This window comes from Chelonoidis abingdonii, chromosome 2 (genome assembly GCF_003597395.2).
Source record: "Chelonoidis abingdonii isolate Lonesome George chromosome 2, CheloAbing_2.0, whole genome shotgun sequence".
In the NCBI taxonomy this organism is placed as follows: Eukaryota; Metazoa; Chordata; order Testudines; family Testudinidae; genus Chelonoidis; species Chelonoidis abingdonii.
In genome coordinates, this window is record NC_133770.1 from 21,723,730 (window position 1) to 21,745,318 (window position 21,589).

At 39.1% G+C, this 21,589-nt stretch overlaps 2 protein-coding genes across 2 annotated transcripts in view; both read left to right on the forward strand.

Annotated features, from left to right (window-relative positions):
• NOM1 (nucleolar protein with MIF4G domain 1) overlaps positions 1–21,589 on the forward strand; it is a 368,675-nt gene that overhangs the window by 172,480 nt on the left and 174,606 nt on the right. The gene's annotated exons all lie outside the window — the stretch shown is intronic.
• UBE3C (ubiquitin protein ligase E3C) overlaps positions 1–21,589 on the forward strand; it is a 189,246-nt gene that overhangs the window by 6,641 nt on the left and 161,016 nt on the right. Inside the window, exons 2-5 of the mRNA XM_032783876.2 lie at positions 6,172–6,225; positions 11,894–11,968; positions 12,764–12,910; positions 17,986–18,101. Of these exons, the coding sequence (XP_032639767.1) occupies positions 6,172–6,225; positions 11,894–11,968; positions 12,764–12,910; positions 17,986–18,101 (392 nt within the window). The remainder of the gene's footprint in view (positions 1–6,171; positions 6,226–11,893; positions 11,969–12,763; positions 12,911–17,985; positions 18,102–21,589) is intronic.

Sequence of the window (21,589 nt, forward strand, 5' to 3'; positions counted from 1 at the left end):
AGTAGGACCAGGATCTCATCCCCATCTCTTTGACCTTTTTAGATCCATGAACCCATAAAGTCAAGTCTCAGGATTGGTGAAATCATTTTTTACATTAGAGGAGCAAAATGAGGAGAAAGAAACATTTCTAATTTTGAGTTTTCTTGTTTATTATGTATTGGTGTTTCTGATGGTCACTCAATAACATACTTCTGTTTTCTAAAACATATCTTCAATTGGTATCTTACACGGTGGATTTGATTTAAATCAAATTGATATAAATCATGATTTAAATCACTAGTCAGGAAGATTCGATTTAATCGTGGATTTCTACATAAAAGTGCATTCTAGAATATGCTGCTCAAACAATTTCACTTTTGTTTCTACTGCCTTTCTCTCCCTTCTCACATTTATCTCCAGACTTCTCCTTGTCCAGATCAATTCCACCCTCGACCAATCTTCTATTCATTGAACTTTTTGAAACTTTGCACTTTTAGAGTGAGAGTGAGGTAAGGGATTGACTCTGTGTACACAAATTTGCAGAGGGACAATAGGGTTGAGGTCTGTTGTTATTTCTCTTTTCTATATATTATTTATTTGAAAACATTTTTGCTGTTAACAAACATGTTATCTCTGGAGACACAAATCCACAGTTTGAGAACTACAAAACTAAGCATCTCTGATGGTAACTTCTAGACTGAGCACTTAGTTCCATTGGGTAGATAGAAAAATTAACCTAAGTAATCTATGCAGAAGCCCCTGGAACCGCATAAGATTGGGTCCATAATCAATGAACTGTTGGAACTCAATTACAAAACTTTTCTTAAATATTACTTGAATATATTGTCTCATACTATAGAGTTAGAATTTTTAATCCATAGTCCATGATGAGATATCTTTGAGCTGTAATGTATCATAATTAAAACTATCTTTAGATAGGTTTTTTCTCAAAACGCATTTTATAAAAAAATACAATTTAAATTCTGATTTTTTTAAATTTTATTTTAAAAAATCATTGATTTTTATCCACCTTGGTATCTTACTTAATACACCAATGAAACTGCAAGCTTTCCCTTGTGTATAATGCAGTGCAACCAGTTTTTTTTATTTATCGGCTTGCCATTTCTAGGGTTTAAAATGTAATTGGTGAACCTTGCGAAGCCTTTACACTCAACTTCATGGCTTTATGTAATGCAATAACTTTTGAATGCCTTGTCTAATCAATTCCAAAATTTTAGGGAATGTTCTCAGAACCAGTGGACAGAACCTTATTGATTTTAGGAAAAACTGAAAGAGGAAAAATGGAGCACAGATGGAGCCCCTGCCATCTGAATAGCACAGCCACATCTTTAGGCACTCTGCAGTTGTCTATAGATCAAACAACTGGTTGATGGCACCAGTAATGCTTCCCAGCATAACAACTTCCCCCATTTCATCTTGGCTTATTCTCCCAATAGAGTTTAACATGTCAATACCCTGCATGTCTTATGTACCAGACAGAAAGAAGAATGACAGGAGGATGTGTGGGGAATTAGGGCATGTACACAATCCCTGGCAAGTGGGAGATTGGGGGACCCTGGTATAGGAAGGGAGGGATAGGGGCATACAGACCTTCTAGTATGGGTGAAAGTATGATTGAGGGGCAGACAGACCCCTGGGCTTGGGGAGGAATAGGGGCACACAGAACTCTTGTCCAGGAGAGACTGAAAGGAGTTTTTGAAAAAGAAGGGGTAGAGAGAGTGACAGACAGAGTTTTGAGGGAGTTGTGGTTGTGTGTAGTAAGTATGGCCTACAGAAGCTGCAAACTGTTATCCCCTGGTGTTGTAAATGTTACTTTAAAAAAGTGTCTCTTCCAGTGTAAATCAGTGATTTTCTTGCCATGAACCTTTCTTTTTATAATATGCTCTGTGTCCTCTACCTGCTTCCTTCATTTCTCTGTTTCTCTCCTTCAAATTTCTTGCCTCTGTCATTGTCTTCATCTGCTGTTCTGTTTTGTCTGTTCCATTTTATCTTTGCATATCTATTTTTTGTTGTCTTGCTTCTGTCTTTGTCCTTGTGCTTTGTGTACCTTTCTTCTGCTCCGCTTATCTGCTTCCTGTGCTTGATAGTGAAATGTACAGGATTCCAGATGTCTGAAGCTGTCTGCTTTCACTTCAAAATGTGGTACTTTTTCATGCTGTACTTACCTGCCTCTAGGACTGCATCATATCAGGTTTTTTATTTTTCTTGACTGGTACAACAGCCACTTGTGTGGTCATAAACGGCTTCTGAAACAGTACTTTCCCAAGCTCAGTATACTGCATCTGGGGAGCCTGCAAAAATGGCTACTGACAACCTTTGCTGCAGGGGAGAGTGGCCTCACCTCTGACTCTCCATTGGAAGAAAGAATGGGTGGAACAGAGATTATTATTTATTAAGTGCTGACTTTGTGCTCCATGCTGTGTGAAACACACAGACGCAGTCCATGCCTTAACTGTGAAGAAAAACTGCCAGCTGGCCTCTCTCTCCACTTAACCTTTTTTAGGGTGCAGAGGAAAATCTGTCTCTCTGCACAACTTCTCTCAGTAATGATATGCAGTGTATGACAAATAATATGTAAGAACAGTCCCTCTAAAGATAGCAGTGCAAATTGGTGACATGCAAGAGAGGACAGGAATGCTGTTTTCCTGATTTTGTTTTGCACTCAATAGTTGCAATGATGGAGATTTAAACTGCACATATTTGGTAATGGTGAAGGGTTCAAGGGTTTCTTTTATTCATAAGTCACAGAGATCTTTACGGTTGTCTGCCTCTTTTTCTGGCTTCCTTACATTCTTCTCTCCCCAGGTTTATGCGTCCGCTCTCCTCTGCTGCATCTGCACCTCTTCTTGTCTTCCTGCTTGGGCCATACCCAGCCTAAAGACTCTTTGATTTAGATCTAAGGGACCAAGGCAGGAACTGCAGCTACACGCCCCCTGCATCTGTACCCTCCGAATGTGGAGCAAACATGAGAAGTACATGCTGCAATTAAGAAGTGGCTGGCTGGCTGTCCAGCAAGGGAGTGAGGTGGCAGCAGCCGCATCTGATAGATGCTTAGAAACAGCAGCAATGAGGCAGAAAAGGAGGGAGGTAGCATGACAGGGAGATGATTTTGGAGCCCACTGCAGTGTTAAAACCTAGGTGACTGTCCAATATGCCAGTATCTCAGGCCACTGCTGTATGCCAGGGGAGGAAGTTAAAAACATCATCTAATAGCTGTCAGCAATCTAGTTGACACCTTAGATGAAAGAAGCCAAATATGACTCAGCACCAGTAATGAGATTGCAGAAATCCACAGTTATTAGTTTCTGACTGACTGATTCTGTTGTCTGCTGTGATAGATTTTGTAACTGCTAGTGAAACTTCCTCTACTCTGTTCTTCCTCCGGTGTGGTAATTCTAAATGCAAATGCAAAGAAATATAACTAGATAGATGCACTTGAAATACAAATATTTACTGAGATTTTCCCCCAAAATTGTTACTCATAGAGCATACATGTTAAGTCAGCTACTCCAATTCTAACAGATCTTTGTTTACTGCTTCTTTATGGAGTCAAATTTTTTAAAATGTCTTAAGTGATGAGTTTTCTTCCACTTGCCTTGGGTGGTTATTTCACAGCTAAGTAGATCCCACTGTCAAAAAGGCTTTTCTGATTTTCATTATAAATGTACCCTTTAATCGTAGTTATAACTCCATTATATTAATGTTTAAAACTCAAATAAATGGATATTTATTGTTTCCTTTCCCCTTTGGTCATTGGTTAGCCAGGCTGTACACATCTATTGTTCTATTTGTTCTCTGAAAGTTAGTTTGTCCATGATATCTAGTTTATACAGTACTCTCAAAATTAAAGGGTATTTGAATACTATAACTTTAAGTATTTATACGATATTGGATCAAGAGCATTTTATTTTTATAAGTATATTAGTTTAGACAAGTGTTCACTCAAGTGTGAGGAAATGGACTATTAACATGGCAGTCCACTAATCATTAGTTTACTGAAATTGAAAGGGCCACAAAGGGAGAAGTAGGGGGAAGCAGACTATAAGGAGAATATGGTTTTGGGCCTTCACTCCCTCTTCCCATTTTTTCCTGTTCATGTATCTCTTTTTTCAACCCATTTTTCATGTACTGCGGCTGTCTCTTTCCCATCTCCCTCTGTTCATCCCTCACCCACTCACGTTCATCTTTAGCCAGATATGTCTTCCGTTTTCTGTTTCTCTCCTGTTTTTCCCTCCAGCCCTGAAATGTGTGAAATTACACGTGTACATGTTTCAGAGCAGGACCGTTTTCTTATTGGTTCTGTCTGCAGACTGAAACAGGTGAAGCAGGTACATGGTGTCCCTGGGATTGTGTTTCTGTGCAGGAGTTTGATACTAAGACTGTTTCATCAAGTGCCACTGGATATCAATTGCTAGAAAAGAGGTAATCTGTAAGGGTATATCCTGAATATTCAAGTTATCAGTTAATTCATACTTAATATCAAAATTACCCTTTTATATACTTAATTCATGGCATATTATTAGTTTCAGTTGTTTTTTACATGATAGAGTCGGAAACTTTTACCGTGCCAGTGTGAGAAGCCTCCTTTCAAGTTGAATGGTGGGTTTTTTTTTGTTTTTTGTTTTTTTTAAATCTAAGATCTTTTTATTATCTTTTTTTATTGTGTGGAATAATATGCGGAAACAGTTCTCTTTTAGAGACCAATGACTGTAATGGTGTCTTTGAAAATTAAAATACTGTCTTTAGAGGAATAGGTGGTCAGTTTGGCAGAGACCCTGTGGGTTTTTTGCCTTCCTCTGCAATGTGGGGCCTGGGTCACTTGCTGGTTTGAAGTAGAGTAAATGGTGGAATCTCTAACGACGTTTTAAAACCAAGATTTGAGGACTTCTGTAACTCATCCAGAGGTTATGGGCCTATTACAGGATTGGGTGGGTGAGGTTTTGTGGCCTGCGATGTGCAGGAAGTCACACCAGATAATCCTGATGGTTGTTTCTGGCTTTGAAGTCTATGAGTCTGGAGCAGGGGAGGGCAAACTATTTGCCTTGGGCTGGATGCCTGCCCTGGCCCCGCGCTGCTCCCTGAAGTGGCCAGCACCACGTCCCTGCGGCTCTTGGGGGAGGGAGGGTGCAGAGGGCTCTGTGTGCTGCCCTTGCCTGCAGGTACTATTGCCCGCAGCTCCCATTGGCTAAGAATGGCGAACTACAGCTTTCAACTGCCATTGTCTGCCATGTGAGGTTGAATGCTCTGCACATCATAGGTTCAGATAGTTAATTCCTTTTGAACCAGTATAGATACATCTATATCGGGGTGGGGGGATTTCTTATATAAGGATGTCAAAATATCCTTCTTGCACACAATATGTTGAGACCATTTGTTGACATCTTGCTTCTCACACCATGTTTTGTGGAGATGGAGGAAGCCTAATGATTTTGTGATTAAGGCAAAAGTCTGGAGGCTTGGCTACACTCGAAACTCCAAAGCGCTGCTGTGGGAGCACTCCCATGGCAGCGCTTTGAAGTGCGAGTGTGGTCGCGGTGCCAGCACTGGGAGAGAGCTCTCCCAGTGCTAGGGCACTGTTTACAATGGCGCTGTACAGCGCTGTAACTTACTGCCCTTGGGGATGTTTTTTCACACCCTGAGTGAGAAAGTTGCGGCGCTGTAAAGAACCAGTGTAGCCAAGACCTGGGACTCGAGTCTCCTGGTTTTGTCACAGACCTTGGAAAAATCACTTTGTTCCCAAGCAAGTACTAAGCATATGCATAACATTCTTAAAGTTACACACATTTTTAAGTACTTTGCTGGACTGGGTAAGTAATCTCTCTCTCTTACGGATGGAAACCTGAGGCAAATAGGGATAGTATTTCCCTAACTTACAGGGAGGTGTTCTGAGTAAAAATTTGTTAACAGTTTGTGAACTTTCAGATGGATGGTGATGGGTGCCATATAAGTAACAAATGGCTAGGCAGAAGTAGATAGTTAATACCAAATGTAATTAATTGCATCAGATCTGGGCCCATAACAGCGAAAAAGCTAATAGGTCACTTTTCTGCCTTTTCTTGAACATGGACTGTATTCTGTACTGTGAACCATTTAAAAATATGTATTACTTTATACAAATACCTGAACTTTTGAGTGAAAACACTGCGGCAGCTTTTTTTTGTCCCCTTCTAGGAAGAAAAGGCTTCTCTTCTGCATCGTACCCAGGAAGAAAGGCGTAAACGAGAGGTAAAATAGAGATAGTGTTGTGGAAAACAACAGCTTGCATGTACGCTGTTATTTTGTTCAACCTGATAATAGTTACACTTTGAAATCTTGTACTTGGGGGTAGTAGTTTTACTTGAAATTATTCTATAGGGTTTTTTTTTTCCCAGTTTGTGAACTTTCTGTGTTCATTTTGTTCTTCCATATATCGGAATCAACAGAAGCATTTAAACTTCCCCCCTGGATTTCCGCGATATGAACATTCTTCTGTAAGAACTATTTACTTAAAAGGAGTATTTAGTATCTGATGCAATGCCCATGGAAATCAATGGGAGTTTTGCCAATGACTTCAATGAGCATTGGATCAGGCCTTAATGGAAAAAGGAATTTATATGGCCAGGAATTTTCTCCTTATTCCTCCCTCGTCCCTGATTCTTCCGGACTGGGACTCAGGAGACCTAGGTTCTATACCAGACTCTGCCACTGGCCTCTTCCCTTTTCTGCACCTCAGTTTCCCCATCTGTGGAAAGAGAATGATACTGACCTCCTTTGTAAAGTACTTTGAAATCTACGGATGAAAAATGCTCTATGAGGACTAGGGATGACGATGATGATGATGCTTGAGCCTGCAATTAAATCATTATCCTGTGTTGGTGACATTAATCTGCTGCCATAATTACTCCAAAATCACCTATGAAAAGAATGTAAAGGGAACAATGAAAATACCATTTTCCAAACATAGTTGTCTTTAATGAACTAACTTTGCAATAAAATGATACCAAGTAAGTGGAAAGTGAAAGGATTCATTTTTGTTTGACCTTCCCTGTTTTAAGAAGGGATGAAAATACTCCTTTAAGTTTAGATAATTGGTCTCAGACAACAGTGTGTACCTGAATAGTTTCATGCTGTTAAAGAACATGAACAAGAACATTTGACTCATAAACCTGTGCTTTGGTTTTTTGCAGGATAGCTAACAAGTTCTATTGTAATTCACTATTTTTTATATTAGTTACTGGGTTTTGAGATATAAAAAGATCTGATTAAGTTGGGTGTACCATTAAGTACTGAATTTACACGTGCAATTTGGTATCTTGTATCTTAAGTTAGTACTCCCATTTATGATATGCCAATCCTTACCAACATGCAAAGGTACTATTCTGTGTTTCAGAAAGTTTTTGCTGAGTGACAAGTGGCTAACACACTCATTCAGCTGCTAATACTTGCATCAGAAACAAAGCACCATGTATGAGTATATAATAGGCATATACTTTGTGTATGTATCACACAAATCTGTGCATAATTGTATGTATCCACTAGGGCTGTCGATTAATTGCAGTTAACTCACACGATTAACTCAAAAAATTAATCGTGATTGATCACACTATTAAACAGTAGAATGCCAATTGAAAATTATTAAATATTTTTGGATGTTTTTCTACATTTTCAAATATATTCCCACTACTCCCATTGACCGGGAACGGCGAACCGTGGCCACTGGGAGCTGCGGGTTGCTGTGCAAATGTAAACAAAGGGTCTGGCAGCCCTCTAGTCGATAGCAAGTTGCCCACCACTATTGTAAAGTTTTACGTTCTTTTATTTTTGAATGCAGATTTTTTTGTACATAATTCTACGTTTGAATTTTCAGTTTTCACGATAGAGAGATCATATTACAATACTTGTATGAGGTGAATTAAAAAACTGTTTCTTCTGTTTTTTAAACTACAGATATTTTAATCAAAAATAAATATAAAGCAAGCACTTTACACTTTCTGTTCCGTGTTGTAATTGAAATCAGTACATTTTCAAATGTAGAAAACATCCAAAAAATTTAAATAAATGGTATTGTAGTATTGTTTAACAGCATGATTAATCGCTATTAATTTTTCATTCCACCATTAATTTTTATCGCACAATTAATTGCGATTAATTTTTTAATCGCTTGACAGCCCTAATCTCCACATATATTAGTTTTACAGTATGAAAGAGAAGTCCCTTTTTAGAAGAGTTTTTTCTTTAAAAGAATGAGTCCTTTGAGAATAAAATCAGTAATGGCTTTGAAAAAATGCATGCAATGAAATCTCAGTAGTGGCCTCAGACTTCAAACTCTCAATTATGGGTCACTAATTGACAATTATGTATTCTAGGATGAAACCCATACCTGCAGAGAGGGAAAATATATCTACCTTGCTGCATAATTTCACCCTGTGATATTATGGAGAGGTGGTGCACCTCCATAGTTGAGGTTGATAATTTTTCCTAATTTTGCCCTTCCATCCATTAAAACTTTAAAATCTTTGATATTTCAAATTTTGTGTTTTGGTCTGGGGCTGGCACGTAATTAATTTGCTTAAATCTTGGAATAGTCAAACAATCTGTTTGGGGACCTGGGATTCAAAAACATACTGCAGATGTTGGATCGTGTTTCTGAAATTCTTTTAATGCTTTTTTGACACCTCATCTCAAAAATGGCTTGTCTTGGAAAACAGGACAAAGGCATATTTGGTAAATTAATCTCTTGTTAATTAGGATAATAAGAATGGCTTGTATGTCTACAGCAAACTTTTAAATAGCATCAAATGTCACATTGAGACTTTAGCCTTTCGTTTTTTTTCTTGTTTGTAAAAATGGAAGTGGGTTTGTCACAGTGATTTAAAACAAAAAGGAAAAATTTTAACCTGTCCCCAAGTAACCCTCACTAATTTTGCTGTTGCCCGATTTCCCTACTTCCCCTGTCCTCAGCCATTGCCTTTGAGAATTCCTTGCCCAATTACCTGCAGTTTTATCCTCCTCTCTCCCCTCGCCCCAATAAATGCATCCTACCAAATTGTACAGGTATGAATGGAAATGTAATCTATATGCACTTTCCTCAGATATTTCTTATCACCTTAATTGGCTGTGCTAGCAGGAGAAACTGTTAAACTACTTCTCTGGTATCTGAGCCAGCTTGGCTTTATGCTTAATTCTTTTTGCAGAAATTAAGTCTCTTTAAGAAAATGATACTTTTAAGACATTCCTGGACGCTGAGAAGGCTCCATAAAATGTTCCTCATCTTGTCTAATTTTTGTGGGAAGAGTGAGTGTCTTTCCCTATCTCCATGCCATGTCCCTGGGTCTGAAGCACCAGATCTCATCTTCCTCTCAGAAGCAAAGGATCCCTTTAGATGGATTAAGACAACACCAAGAGTATATCCGACTGATATAATCTATTTCTTATCCTAACAGAAACAACCCTAAAAGCCCCTGAACTTTGGCTAACCGCTTGGGTCAAAGGGTAAATATAACATAAGAATAGCCCTACTGGGTCAGTCCAAAGGTCTATCTAGCCCGGTATCCTGTCTTCTGACCGTGGCCAGTGCCAGGTGCTACAGAGGGAATGAACAGAACAGAGAATCATGAAGTGATCCATCACCTGTCTCATTCCAGCTTCTGGCAAACAGAGGCTAGGAACACCATTCCTGCCCATCTTGGCTAATAGCCATTGATGGACCTATCCTCCATGAATTTATCTAGTTCTTTTTTGAACCCTGTTATGCTCTTGGTCTTCACAACATCCTCTGGCAAGGAGTTCCACAGGTTGACTGTGCGTTGTGTGAAAAAATACTTCCTTTTATTTATTTTAAACCTGCTGGCTATTCATTTGGTGACCCCTAGTTCTTGTGTTATGAGAAGTAGTAAACAGCTCTTCCTTATCTGCTTTCTCTACACCATTCATGATTTTATAGACTTCAGTCATATCTCCCTTTAGCTGTCTCTTTTCCAAGCTGAAAAATCCCGGTCTTATTAATCTCTTATCATATAGAAACCGTTCCATACCCCTAATAAATTTTGTTTTCCTTTTCTGAATCTTTTCCAATTCCAATATATCTTTTTTGAGATGGGGCGACCACATCTGCACACAGTATTTAAGATGTGGGCATACCATGGATTTATATAGAGGCAACATGATATTTTCTGTCCTATTAAAAAAGGGATAGATAATTATTCCCAACATGCTGTTTGCTTTTTTGACTGCTGCTGCATATTGAGTGGATGTTTTCAGAGAACTATCCCCAATGACTCCAAGATCTCTTTCTTGAGCGGTAACAGCTAATTTAGACCCTATCGTTTTATATGTATAGCTGGAATTATGCTTTCCAATGTGCATTACTTTGCATTTATCAACATTAAATTTCATCTGCCATTTTGTTGACCAGTCTCTCAGTTTTGAGAGATCCTTTTGTAGCTCTTTGCAGTCTGCCTGGGTTTTAACAATCTTTAGTAATTTCATATCATCTGCAGATTTTGCCACTTCACTGTTTGCCCCTTTTTCCAGATCTTTTTTGAACATGTTGAATAGGACTGGTCCCAGAACAGATCCCTGGGGGACACCACTATTTACCTCTTTCCATTCTGAAAACTGACCATTTATACCTACCCTTTGTTTCCTATCTTTTAACCATTTACCAGTCCATGAGAGGACCTTCCTCTTATCCCATGGCAGCTTACTTTGCATAAGAGGTTTTGGTGAGGTACCTTGTCAAAGGCTTTCTGAAAATCTAAGTACACTATATCCACTGGATCTCCTTGGTCCATGTGCTTGTTGACCCTCTCTAAGAATTCTATAGATTAGTGAGGCATGATTTCCCTTTACTAAAACCATGTTGACTCTTCCTCAACAAATAATGTTCATCTATATGTCTGACAAGATTGTTCTTTATTATAGTTTCAACCAGTTTGCCTGGTACTGAGGTCAGGCTTACAGGCCTGTAATTGCTGGGATCACCTCTGGAGCCCTTTTAAAAAATTGGTGTCGTATTAGCTATTCTCTAGTCATCTGGTACAGCAGCTGATTTAAATGATAGGTTACAGACTACAGTTAGTTCTTCAGTTTCACGTTTGAGTTCCCTCAGAACTCTTGGGTAAATACCATCTGATCCTGGTGACTATTGCTGTTTAATTTATTAATTTGTTCCAAAACCTCCTCTGATACTTCAATCTGGGACGGTTCCTCAGATCTGTCACCTAAAATGAATGGCTCAGGTTTGGCAATCTCCCTCACATCCTCAGCTATGAAGACCGATGCAAAGAATTTATTTAGTTTCTCTGCAGTGGCCTTATCGTCCTTGAGTGCTCCGTTAGCACCTCAATTGTCCAGTGGCTCCACTGGTTGCTTAGCAGAATTCCTGCTTCTGATGTACGTAAACAAACATTTGCTATTACTTTTTGAGTCTTTGGCTAGCTGTTCCTCAAATTCTTTTTTGGCCTTCCTAGTTGTATTTTTACACTTCATTTGCCAGTAAGAAGTATTATCAGATTTGAATCAGTCATTGAAAAGTGTGGTGTTAAAACACTATATTTAATGAGATATGAAAACTCCTGTTCTGTTCTTGAAATGTTGTTATTGATTACTAAAAATTGCTTATCCTGCTATAAATTTACATTGCCTTTACAAACAAAAGGAACTTCTTCCTGGGCAAGACTAAATAGTGTATATGTGTTTGTTACTGATGTTTAAGTCACAGACACCTTTTTCTTATTTTGATAAAGATGTATTTAATTTTCATAAATATGCAAACGTACAGAAAAAGCAAATTGGATAGAGTATACAAAAAACAAAAATATCTTTGAATACAGATATATATGATAAAATAATAGAAACAAGATTCAATTCCGCATCCTGTATTTTTGACTGCCTTATTTCTTTCATTTTATAGGAAGAAAGACGAAGGCTGAAAAATGCAATAATCATCCAGTCCTTCCTACGGGGGTACAAGGCCAGAAAGTATCAAGTAGGTATTTTCCTCATCAACTGAGAGAGAGATAGTGATAAAATAAATGTGTAGAACAATTTAATTGAAACTGGGGTTTCTTAATACTATAGTCCTTGCCATTTCTGTTGAGAAACTTCGATATTGCTAGCTTCCTTTGGTAAGCGTGGTTCAAACGCATATAAGAATAGTGAAAAGCAAGAGTTTGTTTTATTCTCAGTTTGGCCTTATTTTTAAAGGGCATTGTTGAGCATTGACTTCAATGGGAATATTCATGTTTTCAAAGTTAAGCACATGCATAAGGGCATTGCTGGACCATGTTCTTGAAGATCCCATTTACATGAAGAGAATCTGGGATTGCTTAGCACCTCTGAAACATCTGGCCCAATTTTCAGGTGATTGACATGGCATTTCTAGTGTGTGATACACAAACATGATTCTTCATATAATTTAGGTGATAGGTTGGTTTTGAAGGGACTTCTTTAAGATAGCCCTGGGTCAGTTATTCTGCAAAAGGGTTGTTTGTTTATGGACTGGCTAACAGAGTGGGCTGGATCAAAACAAGTTTATATTAAATAGTATTATTTCTTAACATGGGTCTTCAGGACAAATTGTAAACAAAGAATCAGCATAATGCTGTTGAGGGGATTTGTATAACTTGGACTCTTAACAAATATGTAAGATCAGAATACTTTACCTTCACTTCACTTTATCTGTCAGTTAAGATGGAAACTCAAAACAAATAGCTTAAAATCCTGCATTTTATATTTTAATGTGTTGTCAGAACATAATTTTAATTTATTTTTAACTTTTAAGTATTCCATCCAAAGAAGTGAATTTGATCGCTGTGCTAATCTGGCACAATCTGGAGGAACTGTCTCCATTACCAGTGGAGCTAATCTGACCCTTTTAGTACGTCAACTTCTGTTTTTTTATAGACAGAAAGAGGATTCTAAGCGTTTGGTGAGTGCCGGTACATATTTTACTCTATTGTAGTTAGTTTTATTTCTTACATGTTTTTTAGTCACTTCATTACTAATTGCTTCATTCAGCAGAAATAAGTGGGTGACTGCAGAACAGGTTTAGTTATCCTTTTGATCCATTTGTTAGAAATGTTGCAGTTCTGTAGCCCTCTTTTTTAATCCAGTTTCAAAGAGAACCAGAGTTGGTGGATTTCGGTGGTTAGCTTTCTTCTTTGCACTTCTTATTGAATGCCAATTCAGATGTAATAGCACAAATCCACTTTTCATATATATATAATTAATTGTGAATAGCAGCATAAACGATATACATAACTCATAAGAAAAAAATTACTTGAAATAAACCACCTCTGTTTGAAAATATTGTAGCTGTTAGCATTGTTTTTTTCCTTCAGTTTTCTGTAGCTTCTTTTCTTTCCACAAGCTTTATGTGAAGTCGTCGAGTTTTCTGCAGTGGCTGATAGGGATAGCATGTCTCTGCAGAAGTCTAAATCCTGCAAGAAAGAAGGATTTAAACTTAAAAGTAAACGAATATGAAACTATTGTGACAGTTTGAAAATTTAAAATATATGAAGAATACATTTTTTTTCTGGTTGGAAGTCTAAAGCTTTTTTTGCTTTAACTTCGAAAGATGAGATGAACATTTCTCATCTCTTAAAACTTTTCAAATGAGGAACCTCCTTCTTTCTCAGTGAAGAATATGCTAGTACATCTTAGTCTGTGTTTTGTAAAGTGCCTTGTGCATTTAGTGTGCCTGAATATGTATAAGATAATGTATTAAAATGGTTCATTAGCCATTTTAATACATGGCATGTTACAAAACATAGACTAAGTCTATATGGCATGTTACAAAACATAGACTAAGACAAGACATGGCTGCTTAGTCTGTTAGCCTAGCTTTGAGAATTTTAAAGGACTAATGTAGATATTATTTTTATGCAACATTGCAGATTGGGCGGGGGGGGAGGTATAAACTAGTTGACCCTGTAATTATACACATTTACACAATTCTTCTGAAAGCCAATATGTTCAATAATAGGACCTTTTAACCAGTTCATACATTCTAGATTACAATATATTCCCTTTTACCTTGCATCACCCTTGTTTATATTCTTAGCTAAGAGGGGTAGCCATTCCTGTTTTCCAAGTGGTTCACTAGTTATCCAATATCTAACCTAGGTCCATTTCCTCAGCAATGTCTTTAACCCTGTCATTTCTAAATTAGTAAGTCGTAGTGTAGAGTTCACGACTGAATATTTGCCTAAAAGCTGACCTTCTTAAAACTATAGCTGAAAATCATTGCTTTTTCTACAGTCCTAGCTCAAATGCTTTATCACTTTCTGTCTATGTTTTTCCCCACATTTATTACCTGAAAATTTTGCCTGTATAGGGGATCAGATAATACTTATTTTAAAAACTTGCTGCTAGACTATTTTTGATGTTAATAAGTGGTATTTCCTGGTCCATATCACTCAGACCGGTATTTAAATCTTCTTACAAAATTTGTGAGTGTGTTCAAGGCATTCTTTTCTTATTCCAACAAATCGCTTAAGCAGCCATCATATCATTCATACCTCTTTCCTGTTGCAACAGTCTCACTGCCTTCTCATTCTATTCTACAGCTGTAGAATCTGAAATGTGAATAATATTTACTAATATATATATAAATAAAAATAGTCTATTATAAGGAACTGGTAATTAACCCCGACCTTTTCAGATGACATCAAGGTGTTTCATAGATTCAGAGAGGTTTAAGTCTGGAGGGATCATTAGATCATATAGTCTAACTTCCTGTATATCACAGGCTCTTAAATTTCACTCAGGTACCCTGTATTGAGCCCAATAATTCATGTTTGGCTAAAGCATGTCTTCCAGAAAGATATCCAGTCTTGATTTGAAGATATCAAAAGATGGAGAATCCACCACTTCCTTTGTTTGTGCCATTGGTTAATTGCCCTCACTGTTAAAAATATCTGCCTTATTTCTCATTTGACTTTGTCTAGTCTCAGCTTTCAGCCACTGGTTCTTGTTATGCCTTTTTTGCTCAATTAAAGAGCCCTTTATTATCCAGTATTTTCTCCCTGTGAAGGTACTTATGCAGTGAAATCAAGTCTTGGAGATATTTCCCATTGAAAGAATAACCTAATTACATTAACTTCAGAGGAAATGAGTAATTAATAAAGACATCAAAGAAAATGCCTAAAACATTAAAAGAATCATAAAACTTTATCAGTAAATCCAAGCCAAGAAAAGAAAACAAGAAGAGAATTTCTAAATGTTGAGCACACTATTTGCCCTTGATATGTACTCTTTTGTAGTCAGTTGTTTTTTTTTTGAGAGGGGAGGCATATTACCATGCTTCACACAAAATACTTTACATTTGAGGAGTTAGGGAAGAATAGTAAACTATTTTATGCATATTTTTAAATGTTCTGATAAATATTTGAAAAAAAATTAAGCATTTTTAAATACAACTCTACCCTGATATAACACAACCTGATATAACATGAATTCAGATATAACGCAGTAAAGCAGTGCTCCAGGGGGGTCTGGCTGCGCACTGTGGCTGATCAAAGCAAGTTCGATATAATGCAGTTTCACCTATAACGCGGTAAGATTTTTTTGGCTCCCGAGGACAGCGTTATATCGGGGTAGAGGTGTACCACACTTAAGATAATAGAGCAGTAAAGTGCTGTAAGCATGCATAACCAATGTAGGAGTGTGGAACAAAATATCTCCTCCCCTCGCCCAACTAGAAATTGGGATTGCCAGATAAGAGGTTCATAAAATAAACTTTTAAATGTAGTTTACCTCATTGTAGATACTGGGTCAAATATAGGCAACCTGGGGCATACCAAGCACACCACAATAAGGGGCCTGCCATTGTCCTGTCTCTACTAGGAGTGGTGGTGGCAGGGTATCTCCCTCCCCTCTCAGAGAAGTGGGGTAGCATTATGGGGTCCTCTTCTCCCCCTACCCTCCCAGCAGCAGGAGAGCCAACAGGGTTGGTTGGGGGAAGTACCTGTCTTAGCAGTTGAGAGAGATCTGCTTGGATGGATGAGTCAGATTTGGTGCTGTCACAGATCCTAGCAAGTGCCTCTCATGGCTGCTCACTAGGACTGCTGTGATGTCCAAGCCTCTTCTGTTCTGGATCCCCAGGATGTGTCAAGTTTCTAGAATCTCAGCAGTCTGCATCATTGGGCCCTTCCTTGCCCTATTTGGCACGTTTCCTTGGCACTGATTCTCAGTCTGCTCCCCTTCTCGGAAATGGAGCTTCTCAGCCCATCTGCCTTTATCCCCCAGGAACAGCACTGACCCCTGAATGAACCCAATTACTTAAACACACCCCTCTGCGAGAATTCCTTCCCAAGGTTAGGAAGCTTTTGGTTCCAGTTTAATTCAAGGACATGCAGCATTGTGAAGCAGTTAACACACACAGTCTTTATTTAATCACAGAAAGCCCAGGAGAGTACATATCGTACCAAAAATAAACATCTTAAACATAAGTGTGCTTCACTAGTTCACCCTCTGCTGTGAGTCTTGGGAGAACCATCTGGGCAGTGGTAGAGCCAGGTTTTGCACCTGGGGAGGTGGGGGGGGGCAAGAAAGAGGGATGGGTCATTGCTGGTGGGATGAAGAGCAAGCCTACCCCCACACTCACCTGGCAGCAGCAGCTCCTGTCCTGGCAGGCTGGGCTCACCTCTCCACTCCACATATTGCAACTTGTCACATGGGGTTGCAGAGTGGTGCATTATTATGGAGTGGTGACCAGGCCAAATTTGAGTGAGTGGCATTGTGACATGCACCGTGTCACAACATTAGGAGTGGGGAGTCAGGCCCAGCCTTTTGCAACAAGAAGCACTGCTGCTGTTTGAGTGCAGGGTGGGCTCACTCGTCAGCCCTGTGTGAAAATTCATGTCAAACACATACTTTTGTCAGTCGTGTAATATGCTTGAAAAGGTGCCACATGTACATCAGTTAGTTCTGCCACTGCATTTGGGTCCAGGAAGGCAGGCAGGGAGTCCCCAGCCTCATAAGGTGTTGCATGCTCGGTTGTTTTTCCATCATGGACTGGAGAAAATGGCCTATGAACACAGCAGCTTCTGTTCTTTTTAGAATCTCAGTCACCTGTGTCAGGTGACACTCTTGCCGGCTTCCCCATTTTGAGCACAAAACCCTGCCAGGTGACTTTGTCAAGGTGACTTGCCTCCTGCTAATCCAGTTCTTCAGGGCAAGGATCAGTCTTTTGTCTAGAATGTATGATTTCCAATGTATAGATTGGATACTTAGAATTAGCTACTTTCTGTATGTTTGTTTTTTCCACCAACCTTTGGAATCTCAACCCACCATGGAGAAACAGACCATAGAGAAGTCAAAAGGCTGCACGTTCATAGTGGAGTTTGCAGACATATAGGGATTATAATCTCACACAGAATTCATAAATTGTACAGAAATATTCCCAAATTGTCACTGCTGCGCTCTTCTCATGAAGTTAGTCTTCTGCAGCCATGGAGGCGAGACCTCCTTGAGTAGTGGGTCTCAGATGTATAGGGAAACTTAGAGTTCTTGCTTCAGGCTGTCTGCAGTCTCAGGCAGACACCGCTAATTATAATCAATTTTCATATTCAAGCTTTTCTTTGCAACATGAGGGCTAGAAACTACTTTTTAAATGAAAGTTACCTTTTGACATACTAACATAATCACGTGACTCCAGTAGCTGGAGACCCAGGCTTGGTTTTATTGTGCCAGTGGCTTAATCGAATCCTGATTAGAGAAATTTTTGTTAATGACTTGTCACATTCTCATTAGATAATTCACAGTGCTAAACTATATCTCATTTTATAACTTACTGTAAAATGGTATGCCAAATGTAAAATGATAGGCCAAAATATGATACACTCATTCATACCTTTCTCCATGAATTGGCTTTAATGGGCCTTCTGGTAGAGTAAGGTGCTTTTCCTTATTCATTCTGAAACTCATGATCGGCCCATAATGAATAACAGCATTCATTTTTACGGGGTTTTTGATCAAATCTGTGCATTTTGCTTTTCCCAGATATGGATGTGTCAGAACTTAATTAAACAAAGTTCTCAGTTCGTTAAGCAGCTGGATGGACCTGACAGACTTACTTGCTTATTCCAAATAAAAAGACTATTGGGCCTATGTTGCAGGTAAATCTTTTTCTTTCTCCCAACTAATATCTACATGATGTTCAGAAAACGTGTATTCATATCACAAGATAAAATATAGGAATTAAATGTGATTCTGTTTTTTTAGTAGAGAGGGGGAGTTTTCATTGTTTGTTTGTTTGTTTTTTTTAATTCATGTTAGATATACAGGCTCCAATAAAGGAAAATCTTTCTTATTCAGCACAGTAATTACACATGTGCTTATTTTCCATTGACTTGAAATATTAAGCATGTGCTTGAGGGCTGTCCACAATAGTGATGGATTTAAGCATGTGCTGAAGTATTTTCCTAAATTGGGGCCATTAGCAATAATTGTCCAAATCAGAACATTTCCTCAGAACTAATGACCGTTTGGGAAGAGCTGTGTGAATCATACCAGAATCCCCAGTTGGTCACGAAATGCTTTTTACTAACATGTTTGTTGCTGTTTTATGGCTAATATGGTTGTTTAAAATACTGTTTGCTCCCACTTTTATTTTGAATTTGGGACATTATGGGCAAGCAGGTCACTGAGTTCAGCAATGTGATAATTGCAGATAGTGATGTTGAGAGTGCCTTCATAGGGCCACAGGAAGCAAAGTCTACTGGGGCAGAGATAGGTAGCTGACATGGATCTCGTAGAAGTAGCCACTCTCCTCTTAGGAGCCAAAAAGGTTATTCTTAACATTGATGTGATAATGGTAGCCAGCTCCCTTCTCCAGAGTTAAAAGGTTTTGTGAAGAACATACTGTTTCTTGTTTCCTTGGAGTGCAGAGCCAACCGTGGAACTAGACATGTAGATATGTTCTGTCCTATGGTCTCAATTCAGTTAATATTAAGAGCATTTCTAGACAATGAATGCCTAGTGCACTTGGATTTGATTAATTTTTCCATTCTTCTGGTAACTGTATACATATCATATACATAGTGGATTATGACATCAAAACTCTGTAAACTAAAATAAGGGTATATTAGAACCCAGTTGTAGTTAAGACCTTTTCATTTCATGATATCACTGCACTAGAAGTGAAGTTTCACTGTAATTGGAATTGCAATTCACAGTTTTAAAATTTGAAATAATTTGGGATATTCTTTCTACTTTAGAAATTAAGTTTTACTGTATCAGAGTTCACTGTATATTTTACTGTATAAAACATTTGGACTAAAGACAGCTAAAATGTTGCAATATGTAACCAAAAAGGTTTTTGATACTAATGTATGTATATTTTCAGATAACATCTATATTTATATATCAGAAGTTTCAGTTCTGTCAGTTCTCATGGATTCAATATTTGTGTATATTTCTCATACTTCTTAATGTGTCCCTTGATAATGTAAAGTCTACCTTGGAAATAGAATTTAAAGTGTACATTGTACTTCAGATTAGAAAGTAATGGGCTTATTTAAAATTGTTTATTTCCATGTGAGAAAATTGCTCAGTGTAAATAGTTGTGTATCAGTTTCTTGCATTGACTCAGTAGGAAGGTTAACTTAAAAAAAAAAAAACGAAAAACCAGGGAATAAATTCATGTGAATTGAAGCACCAAGATAAGTAATTATAAAGAAAAAATAAAAGCTGGTATTGTCTGCGTACATTTTCCCACTGTATTTCATAGACCAAGGGAGGGCAAGCTTTTTGGCCCAAGGGCCACATCTGGGAATAGAAATTGTATGGTGGGCCACGAATACTCACAAGATTGGGATTGGGGTGTGGGAGGGGCTGAGGGCTCTGGTTGGAGGTGTGGGATCTGGGGTGTAGGATCTGGGGTGTGGCCAGAAATGAGGAGTTCAGGGTGTGGGAGGGGGCTCTAGGCTGGGACAGGAGGTGGGGTGAGGTGAGGGCTCTAGCTGGGAGTGCAGGCTCTGGGATGGGGCTGGGGATGAAGAGTTTAAGGTGTAGGAGGGTGCTCCAGGCTGGGACCGAAGGATTCGGAGGGTGGGGGGGGATCAGGGCTAAGGCAGGGGTTTGGGGCACAGGGAGAGGCTTGAGTGTAGGCTCCAAATGGCACTTACCTCAAGCAGCTCCCAGAAGCAGTGGCATGTCCCTTCTCTGGCTCTTATGTGGAGGCGCAGCCAGGCATCTCTGCATGCTGTCTTGTCTGCAGGCACCGCCTCTGCAGCTCCCATTGGCTGCGGTTCAGAGCGGAGTCCACTGGCTGCCCCGATGCATAGGAGCCAGGGAAGGGACATATTTGCTGGGATGATTTAGTTGGGATTGGTCCTGCTTTGACCAGGGGGTTGGACTAGATGACCTGAGGTCCCTTCCAACCCTGATATTCTGTGACATGCCAATGCTTCTGGGAGCCATGTGGAATGCCCCTCCCTCCCCCCCCGCCCCCCCTGCTGGAGCACCAGAGGGAGCCATGCTGCTGCTTCTGGGAGCCACGTGAAGTGGCCCCTGACCCTGCTTCCTGGCCGGAGCTGGCCGAGCCCCAGACTCTGCTCCCCAGCGGCATCTCGAGGTCCGTATTAAAACAGCTGGTGGGCCGTAGGACCTCGAGAGATCTTCTAGTCCAGTCCCTGCACTCAAAGCAGGACTAAGTATTATCTAGACCGTTCCCTGACAGTTGTTTGTCTAATCTGTTCTTAAAAACCTCCAGTGACTGAGATTCCACAACATCCCTAGGTAATTTGTTCCAGTGCCTAACTACTCTTAGACATTAGGAAAAACTTCCTAACTGTAACCTTAATCTTCCTTGAGGAAATTTAAGCCCATTACTACTTCTACTTAGCCACTAAGAACAAGACAACAACTTATCACCCTCTTCTTTATAACAACTTTTTACATACTTGAAGACTGTTATGTTCCGCCTCAGTTTTCTTTTCTCCACTAAAAACAAACCCATTTTTTTTCAATCTTCACTCATAGGTCATGTTTTCTAGACCTTTAATAATTTTTGTTGCTCTCCTCTGAACGTTCTCCATTTTTGTTCACATCGTTCCTGAAATGTGGTGCTCAGAACTAGATATAATACTCCAGTTGAGGCCTAATCAGCACAGAGTAGGGGGGAAGGATTACTTTTTGTGTCTTGCTTACAACATTCCTGCTAATACATCCCAGAATGGTGTTCGCTTTTTTGAAACAGTGTTAAATTGTTAATTTTAGTTTGTGATCCACTATGACCCATAGATCCCTTTCCATAGTACTCCTTTGTAGGCAGTCATTTGCCATTTTGTATATGTGCAACTGATTGTTTCTTCCGAAGTGGAGTACTTTGTTTGCATTTGTCCTTATTGAATTTCATCCCATTTACTTCAGACCATTTCTCCAGTTTGTTCAGATCATTTTGAATTTTAATTCTATCCTCCAAAGTACCTACAACCCCTCCTAGCTTGGTATTGTCCATAAACGTTGTAAGTGTATCCTCTGTGCCATTATCTAAGTCATTGATCAAGATTTTGAACAGAACTGGACCCAGAACTGATCCCTGTGGGACCTCACTTGATATGCCCTACCCAGTTTGACTGTGAGTCATTGATAACTACTCTCT